At 46.7% G+C, this 15,759-nt stretch overlaps 1 protein-coding gene across 2 annotated transcripts; it reads right to left on the bottom strand.

Annotated features, from left to right (window-relative positions):
• Window positions 1-805: 805 nt before the first annotated feature.
• Window positions 806-14,145, bottom strand: LOC311114323 (tripartite motif-containing protein 16-like). 2 transcript variants are annotated; one of them, XR_014611091.1, is made up of 7 exons: window positions 13,486-14,145; window positions 12,977-13,072; window positions 3,448-3,681; window positions 3,164-3,323; window positions 2,979-3,038; window positions 2,046-2,742; window positions 806-1,920 (listed from the first exon to the last, which is right to left on the bottom strand). XR_014611091.1 is itself a non-coding variant. In XM_084189586.1 (6 exons), the coding sequence occupies exons 1-6, from the start codon at window positions 14,080-14,082 to the stop codon at window positions 2,231-2,233; spliced, it is 1,659 nt and encodes a 552-aa protein (XP_084045712.1). In that variant the 5' UTR covers window positions 14,083-14,145; the 3' UTR covers window positions 806-2,230. The 2 variants fall into 2 exon arrangements, 1 of the variants encoding a protein (XP_084045712.1); XM_084189586.1 differs by having other exon boundaries at window positions 806-2,742.
• Between the last annotated feature and the right edge of the window lie 1,614 nt (window positions 14,146-15,759).

Here is a 15,759-nt window from a genome sequence, read left to right as displayed (position 1 = left end):
ACATCAGGTAAAGTTCTGGGGGATGTCAGCCATGAAGTTGTCTAAACACAACTGGAACATAATTTGTTTGTGATTCATTGTTAATGGATTTTCCATTAGGAACACAGGGGGAAAACCTAACACAACAACACACATAACACACAACCAATAAAAACAAAGGGGGAGGAAACCACTCAAGTCATTACCATATTGTCATTTTCTAACGACAGGGAGAAAACATGTAAAATCTAGAAGACTACTTTAGATCAGGTCAAAAGAAGCCTAGTGCACTACGTAGGGAACAGGGAGAGATTTGGGACAGAGACAGTAACTCCTGTATGGAAATCTTCATTCTAATGACAGTGAGCAAATCTCCAATCTCCACCCTATTCCCTATGTAGTGCACTACTTTAGATCTGGTCAGAAGTAGCCTAGTGCACTACGTAGGGAACAGGGTGTCATTTGGGCCAGAGTCAGTAACTCCCCTGGGTATGAATTGTCTCTCTATCTTATCTGTCTTCTATAAGATGTTCTCCTCTCCTCCTCTCTTCTCTCCTCTATTCACTCTATTCTATCATCCACACCACATGCCAGCTTCAACACAATCCATTTACAAGTTAAAGACACACCTTGGAATAAATAGCAAAGGAAAACTACTACTAGATGGATTTTTTATTTCCCATCACCATGAATCATATTTAATAACTGAACAGTAGCAGACCTAACTTCATCTGTTCCTGACTCTGGGTAGTGGATTAAAAAGACCATCAATCTCCAATGATATTAAAGTACAATTCTGAACATTACTGATATACTGAGTGGCAAGTCAAGATATCTGCTGTTTTTATTGTTTGGTTAATAGCACCACCTGCTGGACAGGTTTAATGTTGCTTGACTGAGCAGTACGGGAGAATAAAAGATGCCAAACTTAGGGTCGGTTTCCCGGACATCTCCATTGAACATGCTTTTTAGTCTAGGACTAGGCTTCATCTGTGTCCGGGAAACCGGCCCATATAGTTCAATTAGCAAGTAAGTAACACTACCTGTTCCATGATACTGAGGAAAATTACATTGAGACAGAGAACCAATTGAGAAAACATTTCAATGGTTCTGAATGACAACCAACATACATTAACAGCATACATCATGATTAATGTAAATGTAGCCAATTAAAACATTGCATTTGATAAAAATACGTTATTACGTTTTAATTACACTCTGAAGATTAAATCAGTCAAACAAAAATAATTGTACAGAAAAATTCAGCATTTTTATCTGCGGACCATCACCACCAGCATAACTAGTATCTATGTGGACCCTACTACAGTTGAACCAGCTCAGCTATAGACTACACCAGCATGACTAGTATCTATGTGGACCCTACTACAGTTTAACCAGCTCAGCTATAGACTACACCAGCATGACTAGTATCTATGTGGACCCTACTACAGTTTAACCAGCTCAGCTATAGACTACACCAGCATGACTAGTATCTATGTGGACCCTACTACAGTTTAACCAGCTCAGCTATAGACTACACCAGCATGACTAGTATCTATGTGGACCCTACTACAGTTTAACCAGCTCAGCTATAGACTACACCAGCATGACTAGTATCTATGTGGACCCTACTACAGTTTAACCAGCTCAGCTATAGACTACACCAGCATGACTAGTATCTATGTGGACCCTACTACAGTTTAACCAGCTCAGCTATAGACTACACCAGCATGACTAGTATCTATGTGGACCCTACTACAGTTTAACCAGCTCAGCTATAGACTACACCAGCATGACTAGTATCTATGTGGACCCTACTACAGTTTAACCAGCTCAGCTATAGACTACACCAGCATGACTAGTATCTATGTGGACCCTACTACAGTTTAACCAGCTCAGCTATAGACTACACCAGCATGACTAGTATCTATGTGGACCCTACTACAGTTTAACCAGCTCAGCTATAGACTACACCAGCATGACTAGTATCTATGTGGACCCTACTACAGTTTAACCAGCTCAGCTATAGACTACACCAGCATGACTAGTATCTATGTGGACCCTACTACAGTTTAACCAGCTCAGCTATAGACTACACCAGCATGACTAGTATCTATGTGGACCCTACTACAGTTTAACCAGCTCAGCTATAGACTACACCAGCATGACTAGTATCTATGTGGACCCTACTACAGTTTAACCAGCTCAGCTATAGACTACACCAGCATGACTAGTATCTATGTGGACCCTACTACAGTTTAACCAGCTCAGCAGTACCAGAGAGCCAAAACCCAGAATAGAGGGGCTGAGTGAATGTGGTCTGGACTCTGTGGAGGAGGGTCATTGTGTCAGAGACACTGTAGAAGGACAGAGTACCTGCCTTGTGATCCAGGTACACTCCTACTCTGGAGGACTGAGGGCCTGATACTTTAGTCCTAACATTATTGTGTCTGAACCAATAACCACCTCTAGAGCACACTAAACTCCAGGACTTGTCATTGAGTCCAAATCCACCATCTGTCTCTGTTCTGCTGATGTCTTTATATGAGACTGCTGTATCAACATCCTCCCCACTCCACTCCACCTCCCAGTAACAGCGTCCAGACAGACCCTCTCTACACAGAACCTGGTACCAGTATGTGAATCTGTCTGGATGAACAGGATATGGTTGGACTTGGTCTGTATCGGTCACCTTTCTGTTCCCTTCAGACAGAGAGAGGTGTTTGTGTGCTGTGTTTGGGTCCAGTGTGAGCTGACAGGAATCTGGGAGAAGAGCAGAGCAGAGACCAATGAGAGGAGTTAGAACAATAAGTGAAGTCAGATACTGTATCTACCCTGTCTTTGATTAGAGCACAGCAGAGATCAAATCAGAGAAATATGAGGAGTCAGATAGATACCCAGTCTTTGATTAGATCTACTATTGCTATATATTTCTAGAGGGATTGTTAGGAGTGTCAGTAAAAAGAGACTGTTAGTTACTTCAGAAGAAAGAGACTCACATTGTAAGAACTGTTCTCTGGTCTTGGGCTCTGGAGGCAGTACAACATCCACTATATTCACTACAGACACACAAACACATTCACAGAGAGAGGGAATGTTATCATCACACCATATTCCACATGTATATGACTAGTAGGGAACTTTCAATGGTCTAAAGTTGATGTTCTTATTATTTTCAACACACCTGTAGTGGAGATCTTGGTCCATTCTCCTTTAAGGACGTCTTCTAGTTTCTCTCTCAGTTCAGACACAGTCTTACTCACATCTCCAAAGTACTGAAGAGGACGGACAACGATGCTGGGTAAGTCTGAAGATACACTGGTACTGGAGAGAGACTGATAACTCTGGGGGGAGAGAGAGAGAGAGAGAGAGAGAGAGAGAGAGAGAGAGAGAGAGAGTGAGAGGGAGCAGAACCAATTGATTGAGAGTTTTAATTTCATATCACATGTATCAAGGCAGTTGAGTTACCTGGAGGAAATGGATGTGATCCTCTGTGTGTGAGAGCTGCTCCAGCTCAGTGCTTCTCTTCCTCAGCTCAGCTATCTCCTGCTCCAGTTGCTCCAGGAGTCCTTCAGCTTGACTCACTTGAGCCTTCTCTTGGGCTCTGATCAGCTCCTTCACCTCAGAGTGCCTTCTCTCAATGGAGCGGATCAGCTCGGTAAAGATCTTATCACTGTCCACCACTGCTGCCTGTGCAGAGCGCTGTTAAGAGAGAGAGAGAGAGAGAGAGAGACTGACTTGTCTTACTTTAATGAGCCATCCTCATTACACTAACACCCCCACCCCTAAAAACACATTGCGTGCCACCACAACCTCCACACAATCACATTATCCAGTACCCAACACCACAGTACAATACACCATCCAGCACCACATTCCAACCGTCCATCCAACCCCTCCTCTCCAGCCGTACAGACAGCCCCCCTGAGCCCCCATACCTCCTGAAACATCTCCACACTGTTGATCATTTTGTACAACTCAAACTCAACCCTAAGGCGTCAACAGTAATGGCATTACCCTGGCAACACAGAAAAAACATGATGAACAGTCTGTCATTGCAGAAAACGGACACCCCTCCCCAACTCCCAGGTCAACCCGAGCCAACCAGCTATTGGTGTCCAGGGCTCCATGTAATACCCTCCACTGGACGACCCCTGACCTTTCCAGCACTGGGAGCTTATAGAGCCCCTCCACCTATACCCTGCCATGCTCTCAGCCCCCACAACCCCCTGCCACTGATGCCCCTTCACTCCCACTAAGCTCAGAGTGTTAAAAGTCAGTAAGTCCTCCGGACTCTCCTGCCAGTCCCCAGTCTCTGCTGTCACTTGCAGTGGTGGAAACGGTGGTGGCCCCTCCTCAGGCTGCTCCAGCCCTCAGTACTGCAGCATAGAAATCAGAGACCCCTGCTGTATTGAGTCTCTCCTGCCGCATGATGAAGAGCTGCTGATCCAGCCCCAAACCACCAGCCCTCCTCAACAGAGCACATGCTGGTTCCCTCCAGCCCACCTCCGTACGGTACAGTAGCCTCTGTGCTGCTGAGTCAGAACGCTGCCACCCTGACCAGAAAATGTTTACTAACTTGCGCTGCAGGTCCACAAGCAGACCACCGGGGGCGTTGAGAATGGCCAATTTAAGCCATAGAGAGGATGCCACCAAGTTGTTGATGATCAGCACCATCCCTCTGTATGCCACTTGGGAGATGAGCCACCTCCACTTCGTCAGCCTCGACACCACCGCTTGTGACACTCCTTCCCAGTTCTTCCTATCCCAACCCTCCGAGCCCAGATACACCCCAAGCATCTTGAGCCACTCACAGCCCCACTGCAACCCCCCTGGAAGCTGCGGAGGTGCCCTGTCCCTCCATGCCCCACATAACAGAGCCTCACTCTTGCCCCAGTTTACCTAAGCAGAAGACGCCCCCTCGTACACCCTCAAACTATTCTCCAGGGCCTGTAGGTTCTGCTCATCCCTAACCAACACAGACGTCATCAGCGTATGCTGACACTGCTATGCCTGTCCCCAACCCTATGCCTGGCTCCCACACTCCCTGTAGCCTCCTGCGTAGCAGGCCCAGAAAGGGCTCAATAACAAGAGTGTATAGCTGCCCTGACAGAGGGCATCCCTGGTGAATGCCCCTCCCTACCCAGACTGGCCTACTGAGCCCTCCCCACACCTTGACCATACATGAAGCCCCAGCATACAACATTTGAACACAGGCCACAAAATTCTCCCCACAACCAAAACAACACATTGAACAGATATTCATGGTCCACCCTATCAAAGGCTTTCTCCTGATTATGAACAGATTGTCTGTGATTGAGCGTCCTGGTACACAGTACGTTTGGTCCTTGTGTACAATAGAGTCCAGGTGGGACTTCAGTCTGTTAACGAGGACCTTGGTAAAGACCTTATAGTCCAAACAGAGCAATGCCACAGGCCTCCAGTACTTTAAGTTGCTCAAATCCCCTTTTTTGGGCAGGAGAGTCAAAGCCTCCCGTCTACAGCTTAGCGACAGCTCCCCCACCCCGACGCACTCACACAACACACGTCCTGTAAAATAATTCCCCAGAACTTTTTATAAAAATCCACAGGCAGACCGTCTGAGAGACAGCAGCTGAGAGTTTGTGAAAGGCCAGGGAAATGTCTATTTGATTTATCTGTGACAGAGAGAGTTTGGAATGGTCTGTGAGCAGAACCTGAGAAAACCCAGGATCATAATAATAATAATAATAATAATATGCCATTTAGCAGACGCTTTTATCCAAAGCGACTTACAGTCATGTGCATACATTTTTACATTTGGGTGGTCCCGGGGATCGAACCCACTACCCTGGCATTACAAGGGCCATGCTCTACATAGGACCACAGCCTCATCTCCCCACAACAGAAGTTACCCACCCATCAAGATCCCTCATCTCCCCACAACAGAAGTTACCCACCCATCAGGCTCCCTCATCTCCCCCACAACAGAAGTTACCCACCCATCAGGCTCCCTCATCTCCCCACAACAGAAGTTACCCACCCATCAAGATCCCTCATCTCCCCACAACAGAAGTTACCCACCCATCAGGCTCCCTCATCTCCCCACAACAGAAGTTACCCACCCATCAGGCTCCCTCATCTCCCCACTACAGAAGTTACCCACACATCAGGATCCCTCATCTCCCCCTTAACAGAAGTTACCCACCCATCAGGCTCCCTCATCTCCCCCACAACAGAAGTTACCCACCCATCAGGCTCCCTCATCTCCCCCACAACAGAAGTTACCCACCCATCAGGCTCCCTCATCTCCCCCACAACAGAAGTTACCCACCCATCAGGCTCCCTCATCTCCCCCACAACAGAAGTTACCCACCCATCAGGCTCCCTCATCTCCCCCTTAACAGAAGTTACCCGCCCATCAGGCTCCTCATCTCCCCACAACAGAAGTTACCCACCCATCAGGCTCCCTCATCTCCCCACAACAGAAGTTACCCACCCATCAGGCTCCCTAATCTCCCCACAACAGAAGTTACCCACCCATCAGGCTCCCTCATCTCCCCCACAACAGAAGTTACCCACCCATCAGGCTCCCTCATCTCCCCCACAACAGAAGTTACCCACCCATCAGGCTCCCTCATCTCCCCCTTAACAGAAGTTACCCGCCCATCAGGCTCCCTCATCTCCCCACAACAGAAGTTACCCACCCATCAGGCTCCCTCATCTCCCCACAACAGAAGTTACCCACCCATCAGGCTCCCTCATCTCCCCACAACAGAAGTTACCCACCCATCAAGATCCCTCATCTCCCCACAACAGAAGTTACCCACCCATCAGGCTCCCTCATCTCCCCACAACAGAAGTTACCCACCCATCAGGCTCCCTCATCTCCCCACAACAGAAGTTACCCACCCATCAGGCTCCCTCATCTCCCCACAACAGAAGTTACCCACCCATCAGGTTCCCTCATCTCCCCCACAACAGAAGTTACCCACCCATCAGGCTCCCTCATCTCCCCACAACAGAAGTTACCCACCCATCAGGCTCCCTCATCTCCCCACAACAGAAGTTACCCACCCATCAGGCTCCCTCATCTCCCCACAACAGAAGTTACCCACCCATCAGGCTCCCTCATCTCCCCACAACAGAAGTTACCCGCCCATCAGACAAATGTAAAACAAGGGATTTTCTTGGTTTCCCCACTCTGTTTTTCCAACCCCTCTGGTGAAACAGAGAACTGAGCCCTGTACTATAATATAATATAATGTGCCATTTTGCAGACGCTTTTATCCAAAGCGACTTACAGTCATGCGTGCATATATATATATATATATTTTTTTTTTTTGTGTATGGGTGGTCCCGGGGATCGAACCCACTACCCTGGCGTTACAAGCGCCGTGCTCTACCAGCTGAGCTACAGAGGACCAGGTGCAGACACATTTATGAAAGCAAAGACAAGGTCATTATTTGGGCTCTAAACACTAACAACCTACCCTTACACACCTCTTTTGCTACCCCTGCACTAAGATTTCTGCCATGGCATTTAAATGTTTTTGTTTGACATATTCCCCCAGTCTTTGCCGGCGTTCATGTTAAGGAAGTCTAACCGTGAAATCTCCATAAGAGGTGGGAGGGAAATCACCACAATCAGAAACCAGTAGAGAAGCCCATAAAGCCGCCATGCCAGAGAAAAACATCAATTTAAGCAGATTCTGAAGACATGCCCTTAAGAACCCATGACCCATTTTCTCAGCCTATACCGCTTCCTGGGTGAGAGGACACTAAACCCCTCATTCTTCATCACGTGTTGTACTGACCTTACAAACCTTCCAGGATCAATCAAATAAGACTCCAGCAGAACCTTATTTTTCCCCTTTAGTCTCCATCAGGAACCTAGAAAGTTCTCTCAGCGTATATACTGGGCCCTCAGCCTGACTGGCTGTCAGCTCTGGATCCAATGAGCCGTCTGAAAACGAGACGCCTTGTCCTCCGCTCCCGCAGACTCACCTCCCCCCTCTTCCTCTTCCTCCTCCTCCATTGGCACGGTACCGTCCTCCTCCTCCCCAGTCTCTGCCCCCCTGCACTTCCCCCCTGATCAGAGCCTCTTCCCCAATGACAGGCAATATTTCCTGGGATGAGCCCACCAAGCCTTCGCCCACCGGAGTCTCTGTTACTACAGAAACCTGCCTCAGCTCATGTAGCCCAGCTGCAACCCTCCCCACCACCGCTTTCTCCACAGCCTGCGCACCACCACTTGGCCCTGCTCTACTCTCCTCCTTCCTGGTACCACCACCACTTGACCCTGCTCTACTCTCCTCCTTCCTGGTACCACCACCACTTGACCCTGCTCTACTCTCCTCCTTCCTGGTACCACCACCACTTGACCCTGCTCTACTCTCCTCCTTCCTGGTACCACCACCACTTGACCCTGCTCTACTCTCCTCCTTCCTGGTACCACCACCACTTGACCCTGCTCTACTCTCCTCCTTCCTGGTACCACCACCACTTGACCCTGCTCTACTCTCCTCCTTCCTGGTACCACCACCACTTGACCCTGCTCTACTCTCCTCCTTCCTGGTACCACCACCACTTGACCCTGCTCTACTCTCCTCCTTCCTGGTACCACCACCACTTGACCCTGCTCTACTCTCCTCCTTCCTGGTACCACCACCACTTGACCCTGCTCTACTCTCCTCCTTCCTGGTACCACCACCACTTGACCCTGCTCTACTCTCCTCCTTCCTGGTACCACCACCACTTGACCCTGCTCTACTCTCCTCCTTCCTGGTACCACCACCACTTGACCCTGCTCTAATCTCCTCCTTCCTGGTACCACCACCACTTGACCCTGCTCTACTCTCCTCCCTCCTGGTACCACCACCACTTGACCCTGCTCTACTCTCCTCCTTCCTGGTACCACCACCACTTGATCCTGCTCTACTCTCCTCCTTCCTGGTACCACCACCACCACTTGACCCTGCTCTACTCTCCTCCCTCCTGGTACCACCACCACTTGACCCTGCTCTACTCTCCTCCTTCCTGGTACCACCACCACTTGACCCTGCTCTACTCTCCTCCTTCCTGGTACCACCACCACTTGACCCTGCTCTACTCTCCTCCTTCCTGGTACCACCACCACTTGACCCTGCTCTACTCTCCTCCTTCCTGGTACCACCACCACTTGACCCTGCTCTACTCTCCTCCTTCCTGGTAACACCACCACTTGGCCCTGCTCTACTCTCCTCCTTCCTGGTACCACCACCACTTGACCCTGCTCTACTCTCCTCCCTCCTGGTACCACCACCACTTGACCCTGCTCTACTCTCCTCCTTCCTGGTACCACCACCACTTGACCCTGCTCTACTCTCCTCCTTCCTGGTACCACCACCACTTGACCCTGCTCTACTCTCCTCCTTCCTGGTAACACCACCACTTGGCCCTGCTCTACTCTCCTCCTTCCTGGTACCACCACCACTTGACCCTGCTCTACTCTCCTCCCTCCTGGTACCACCACCACTTGACCCTGCTCTACTCTCCTCCTTCCTGGTACCACCACCACTTGACCCTGCTCTCCTCCTTCCTGGTACCACCACCACTTGACCCTGCTCTACTCTCCTCCTTCCTGGTACCACCACCACTTGACAACTTTCATGTTTTGAAATTATACTTCATTACTATAATGATTATCAATAAGCCTGAACATTAATTCAGTCACCTCTGGTCGACAAAAACGTATTTTCCTAGTACATTAATTGTCAAATTCATCAACCAGCATCGAGCACTCTGCCTTCTCAGGCAAGCGAGGGGCATGTTGAGGTAAATATGCTGACCGCCAAGGTTGCATTATGTCATTTATTGGTGGGCTGGAAGATGCAGTGTTTTTTCTTTTCTATTCAGAGGCTATTTACTCCCAATATGAGATCATTTTCTATAGAAGGTTTTTATAATGCATGTTTACTAGGGTTGAGGTTAGCGCATCTGAGTAGGGATGATTTGGGTTCAATACCTGTCCTACCTATCAATCATATTGCTGCTTGTAGCCTATAACTGATGATCCCCACACTAGAAACACCCAAAACTATCTGTGCTACCAAACCCTGTGTTCCACCCCTCCCCTGTGTAACCTTGAGGTTTGGTAAGAAACAAACACTTGTCTACGAAAAGAGACAACATGTTTAACGGATTCCGCTTGGCACCCAGCCGAGAGCACACGGAAACCACTTGCAAATTTACCAAAACTAACCAACTACTTGGGGTCTGTTCGGAAGCAATAAACGGAGGCAGATTAGCCACCACAACTCTTATCGAAAGAGGCGACATCTGCACCAACACACCCCTCACAACAAGACAAACCTTTTTCATTAACCCAACCACCGCCTTGTTCATTCTGGATGCAGAGTCCAGATGTTCCGCTCCAACCTGTTCGCCGACCATGAGCAAAACTTCCTCCACACCTTTCTCCGGAACGGACCCGAAGCGACAGCGTTTCTTCTCCACTCGGTTGAGGCCATCACGCCGCCCTAACAAACTACCCCTACTCCCCCCTCAACTCTAAACGATAAACAGTGGAAACCAATAAACAAACCCTCAAACCATGAGAAAATACATTCAGAAAATACGCAAGAACCAAAAGAAAAAAGAATAGTAGCCCTCCTCACGAACCACAAAGTCTCTCACACAACCAACTTCTTCTTCTATGATATAATGTCGGTCCACAAACCAACGTTAAAGGTGCATGCCGCCACCTACTGTGCTGGAGTGTGTGGTCAATCACGGTTTCCAACATTTCTAAATCCTCCTACCTAACTCAGTACTTCTGAGAAAATAAAGAAGAGCCCTACTAACTTCTAATAGACCCTCCCCCATCCCCCAAATCCCTTCCAAACCCCCCCAACCCCGTCCAACCTCAATGACCCTACACATCTTTCCCTCTCTTCAACATACTTACAACAATATAACAACACATGCTCCACCGTTTCATCGACGTACCCTCCAGACACAAACCATTCCCATGCTTGCCAACCAGATGTAATGACGAGTTCAATGTACAATGTCCTAAGCGCAATCTAGTAAACACCACATCTTCCTTCCTAATCTGACTTTTGAATCTTGGTCCATCGACCTTTCTGTAAAACTGTAAACTATTCATATAAATGCCGGCCCTTGTGCTCAGAGTACCATCTCTTCTGCCACACATCTATCAAAATGTCTCTGATCTTACATTTGGCCTCACCTCTACCCAGTAGAACATTAATATCAATTATATCTTGTTTCAAAGCTCTTTTAGCTAACTGGTCTACAATTTCATTCCCTTCCACACCCAAATGTGCTGGGACCCAGCAGAATCTCACTACTACACCCATTCTCTCAATTCTCCATAATAACATTAATACCTTCAGTTCAACTGAGTATACTGACAGTTCATCTGTTAGTCTTCTACATATCTGCACATCAAATTCAGGAACGTAAACGCCTGCTCCTGTGAGCCCACTATCTGGGTCCTTGGATCCGTCTGTGAAAAGCATTAAAAAAGCATAAAAACCTCTACCAATGTAATTGTCAACCAGTTTCTCTATATCACTGACTTCTGACCAATCTTTCCTTTTCTCTACCAAGGTTAGATCAACAACAGGGTCTGGGAGTAACCATGGAGGAACATCCCCTATCACCACAGAAGGGCCAACCTCCAACTCCCTCAAACCACTCTCATCAGCAAGCTTTCCAACTGTCCAACCAAAACCACTGCCTTGTCTACTAGTATATTCCCAACAGTCATCTAGAACAGTAGCAGTGGGATGCTCAACCTCACAGCCTTTCAACCCAATAAGATAATGACAATTTTTACGCTGTATATCCAAAGGCATCTCTCCTGCCTCCACCAGTAAGGCACATACAGATGTTGATTTAAATGCACCAATACATATCCTTAAAGCTATATACCTGATTCTGTCCAGCTTCTGAAGCCAAGTTTTGCCTTGTTCGATAAACTATACACCCGTAATCAATTGTCGTCCTGATCAGAGCTCTATAAATATCCATCAACGATTGGTTATGAATGGGGTGCTGACAGAGACCCACACAACCAACTACTGCAAAAGTGATGGAATGAGAGAGGCAGAGACACTGTACATTGCCATAATATAAGGTTTCTTCTTCTTTGGAGTTTAACGGCGGTTGGCATCCAATATGTTGCATTACCGCCCCCAACTGGACTATAATATAACTCTATTTTACTTTGTGATACAAAATGGAAAAAGGGGAAAGGAACATTTAATTAAAAACCTTCCAACTAACCCTACACTCATTAAATACCCACTACCCCATTCCACTACTTTGACCCTATCTGCTCCTGCACCATGCCAACGGCCTGGGAGGACGGGACACCACCACTCAACACACCCTGTAACTCTTCTGAAGTCTAATCTTGTATGCCCAAATACTTCTCTGCAGCTGCCACCACAATATCTATTTTTTGGTTTATTTCATTTTTGTTTAGTATCTATTTCACTTGCTGTGGCAATGTAAACATGTTTCCCATGCCAATAAAGCCCTTTGAATTCAATTGAATTGAGAGAGAGAGAGAGAGAGAGAGAGAGAGAGAGAGAGAGAGAGAGAGAGAGAGAGAGAGAGAGAGAGAGAGAGAGAGAGAGAGAGAGAGAGAGAGAGAGAGAGAGAGAGAGCTCCATGTTAATGTATAGGGGACATGAGTCGGTCATGGTTACTCGTGGTTATGTGATGAGGTAGCCCCGCCTTCGACTTCAAAATCAGTGTCGGCCCTCGGCCCAATAGGGAATGTCCTCTTGGTGAAACGGTCAAGATGTTGGTTTCTCTCCTCAGTAGACCCGGGTTCATATCCCACCGGTTACATTAAGCAGTCTATTCTCTGAAAGGGGTCCAGACAGCCTGTTCCCAACAGTGGAGCCAGTGGGATTGGATAGGGGCCTCTCTCCCTCTCTCTCTCTCTCTGACTGGAGGAGAGAAGTGAAATGGTGTGTCTCCTCTGGTCAACAATACTCACCTTGAGAGACTCCACAGCCTGTTGGAGCTCCTTCAGCTCCTTCTCTCTCTCCTGGAATCTCTGCTGGACCTTCTGCTGACTCATCCCCAGCTGCCTCTGTGGAGAATCACTCTTCAATGAGCTATCAAGCTTTATTTGTCCAGTAGATCAATAGTATAGTAATGGGACATAGGGCACATTGAAGATAGGGATTAATATGTTGAGGAAGTGTCTGTGTGAAATGATATTATTACGTTGTTATGTGAATGATTATAGTTTTAACAGTGCACAAAACAGGGGAGCTGATTGGGTGTTTGATAATGAATGATAATGGTGTTTGACTTTAGAAAATGGTGATACATTTGGAGAATCTGGGTTAGCATATCTATATAATCAAGGTTTGTGTTCATATTTGTTCTGCCGTGGATCGATATCATTTGAATGATCTCATATTCAAACAGCCTTAGTTCCTACTGTATCTTTAATTCTTTGTTTATCAGACAGTCACCAACAAGTAGTTCTGGTCTTACCTGTTTCTCAGTCCTCTCTGCTGCAGCTGACACTGTATCATGGCCTTTATGTTCATCCATTGTACACTGATAACAGATACACTGTTGATCGGTACGACAGAAAACCTCCAGCAGTTTGTCATGATGAGAGCAGATCTTCTCCTGTAGTTGTGCAGTGGCTTTGACCAGCTTGTGCTTCTTGAAAGCAGGAGATTCATAGTGAGGTTGGAGGTGAGTCTCACAGTAAGAGGCCAGACACACCAGACAGGACATGAGGGCTTTCTGCTTTCTGGTCCCAGTGCAGAAATCACACGCCACATCTCCAGGTCCAGCATAGCACAGAGCAGGAGGGGGAGCAGCCTGGAGTCCTGTCTTCTTCAGTTTCTCCACCAACTCAGCCAATATGTTATTTTTCCTCAGATTAGGCCTTGGAGTGAAGGTCTCTCTGCACTGAGGACAGCTATAGACCCCTTTCAGAACATCCTGATCCCAGCAGCCCTCAATACAGCTTCTACAGTAACTGTGTCCACAGGGGATGGTGACCGGCTCCTTCAGTAGATCCAGACAGACAGAACAACAGAACCGGTCCTGGTCGAGCAGAACTCCTTGCTGAGCCATTTGGACGGTTGTTCACTCTCACACAGACAGACGACACAGAGACTCAGATCAGTTTCGTTTCCTCAGAAGAGAGTTTGTGGAGGGGAGGGACTTCCTGGTTCTGCCAGAGGGGTGGGGTTAAAAGGAGGGAGGGAGGGGTTAGAGGAATGGAGGAAGAGAGAGAGGAACTGCATGCAACAGGAAGAGGGAGACAAATAGTTTTGTTCCTAGGTTACAGTCCTTAACATGGAACAAATGAAATAATGAATCTTAAAATGTGAGTTGTTAGAATATATAAAGGATAACAGTTTCTATGAAGAACATATGTATAATTATTTTAATGACCTTTATAATGCCTTATAATACACTTATGTGTTCTACTTAAGCAATAAGGCCTGAGGAGGTGTGGTATATGGCCAATATACAATACCACAGCTAAGGGCTGTTCTTAGGCACAACGCAACGTGGATTGAGAATGATGTAACACTTTCAAAAATCAAATCAAATTATTGGTCGCATACACATATTTAGCAGATGTTATTGCAGGTGTAGCGAAATGCTTGTGTTCCTGGCTCCAACAGTGCAGTAATAACTAACAATACACACATCTAAAAAGTAAAGGAATGGAATTAAGAAATATATAAATATTAGGACGAGCAATGTAGGAGTCTGGAGTGTAAATATATTTATAAACTGGGTAGTTCAAGCCCTGAATGCTGATTGGCCGACAGCCGTGGTATATCAGACCATATACAAAACATTTATTTTACTGCTCTAATTACGTTGGTACGTTAATAGCAATAAGGCAGTTTTAGAACACCTACTCATTCAAGGGTTTTTCTTTATTTGGACTATTTTCTACATTGTAGAATAACAGTGAAGACATCAAAACTATGAAATAACACATATGGAATCATGTAGTAACCAAATAAGTGTTAAACAAATCAAAATATACTTTATATTTGAGATTCTTCAAATAGCCACCCTTTGCCTTGATGATAGATTTGCACACTCTTGGCATTCTCTCAACCAGCTTCATGATGTAGTCACCTGGAATGCATTTCAAATAACTGGTGTTCCTTCTTAAAAGTTAATTTGTGGAATTTCTTTCCTTCTTAATGCATTTGAGCCAATCAGTTGTGTTGTGACAAGGGAGGGGTGGTATACAGAAGATAGCCCTATTTGGTAAAAGACCAAGTCCATATTATGGCAAGAAGAGCTCAAATAAGCAAAGAGCAATGACAGTCCATCATTACTTTAAGACATGGTCAGTCAATACGGAACATTTCAAGAACTTTGAAAGTTTCTTCAAGTGCAGTCGCAAAAACCATCAAGCGCTATGATGAAACTGGCTCTCATGAGGACCGCCATAGGAAAGGAAGACCCAGAGTTACCTCTGCTGCAGAGGATAAGTTCATTAGAGTTAACTGCACCTCAGATTGCAGCCCAAATAAATGCTTTACAGAGTTCAAGTAACAGACACATCCCAACATCAACTGTTCAGAGGAGAATCAGGCCTTCATGGTCAAATTGCTGCAAAGAAACCACTACTAAAGGACACCAATAAGAAGAAGAGACTTGCTTGGGCCAAGAAACACAAGCAATGGACATTAAACCGGTGGAAATCTGTCCTTTGGTCTGATGAGTCCAAATTTGATATTTTGGGTTCCAACCGCAGTGTCTTTGTGAGACACAGAG

The sequence above is a fragment of the Coregonus lavaretus genome (assembly GCF_964263955.1).
Source record: "Coregonus lavaretus genome assembly, contig: HAP1_SCAFFOLD_934, whole genome shotgun sequence".
NCBI lineage: Eukaryota > Metazoa > Chordata > Actinopteri > Salmoniformes > Salmonidae > Coregonus > Coregonus lavaretus.
The sequence above is the reverse complement of the archived record's forward strand: the minus strand, read 5'-3'. Positions and strand labels throughout refer to the sequence as shown.

Bases quoted from the DNA above. Each gene is read 5' to 3' on its own strand.
- LOC311114323 (XM_084189586.1), bottom strand. From the start codon at position 14,082: ATGGCTCAGCAAGGAGTTCTGCTCGACCAGGACCGGTTCTGTTGTTCT. The intron at 13,073-13,485 runs GTAAGACCAGAA...GATTCTCCACAG, and splicing joins CAGAGAGGACTGAGAAACAG to AGGCAGCTGGGGATGAGTCA. The intron at 3,682-12,976 runs GTGAGTATTGTT...CTCTCTTAACAG, and splicing joins AGGCTGTGGAGTCTCTCAAG to CGCTCTGCACAGGCAGCAGT.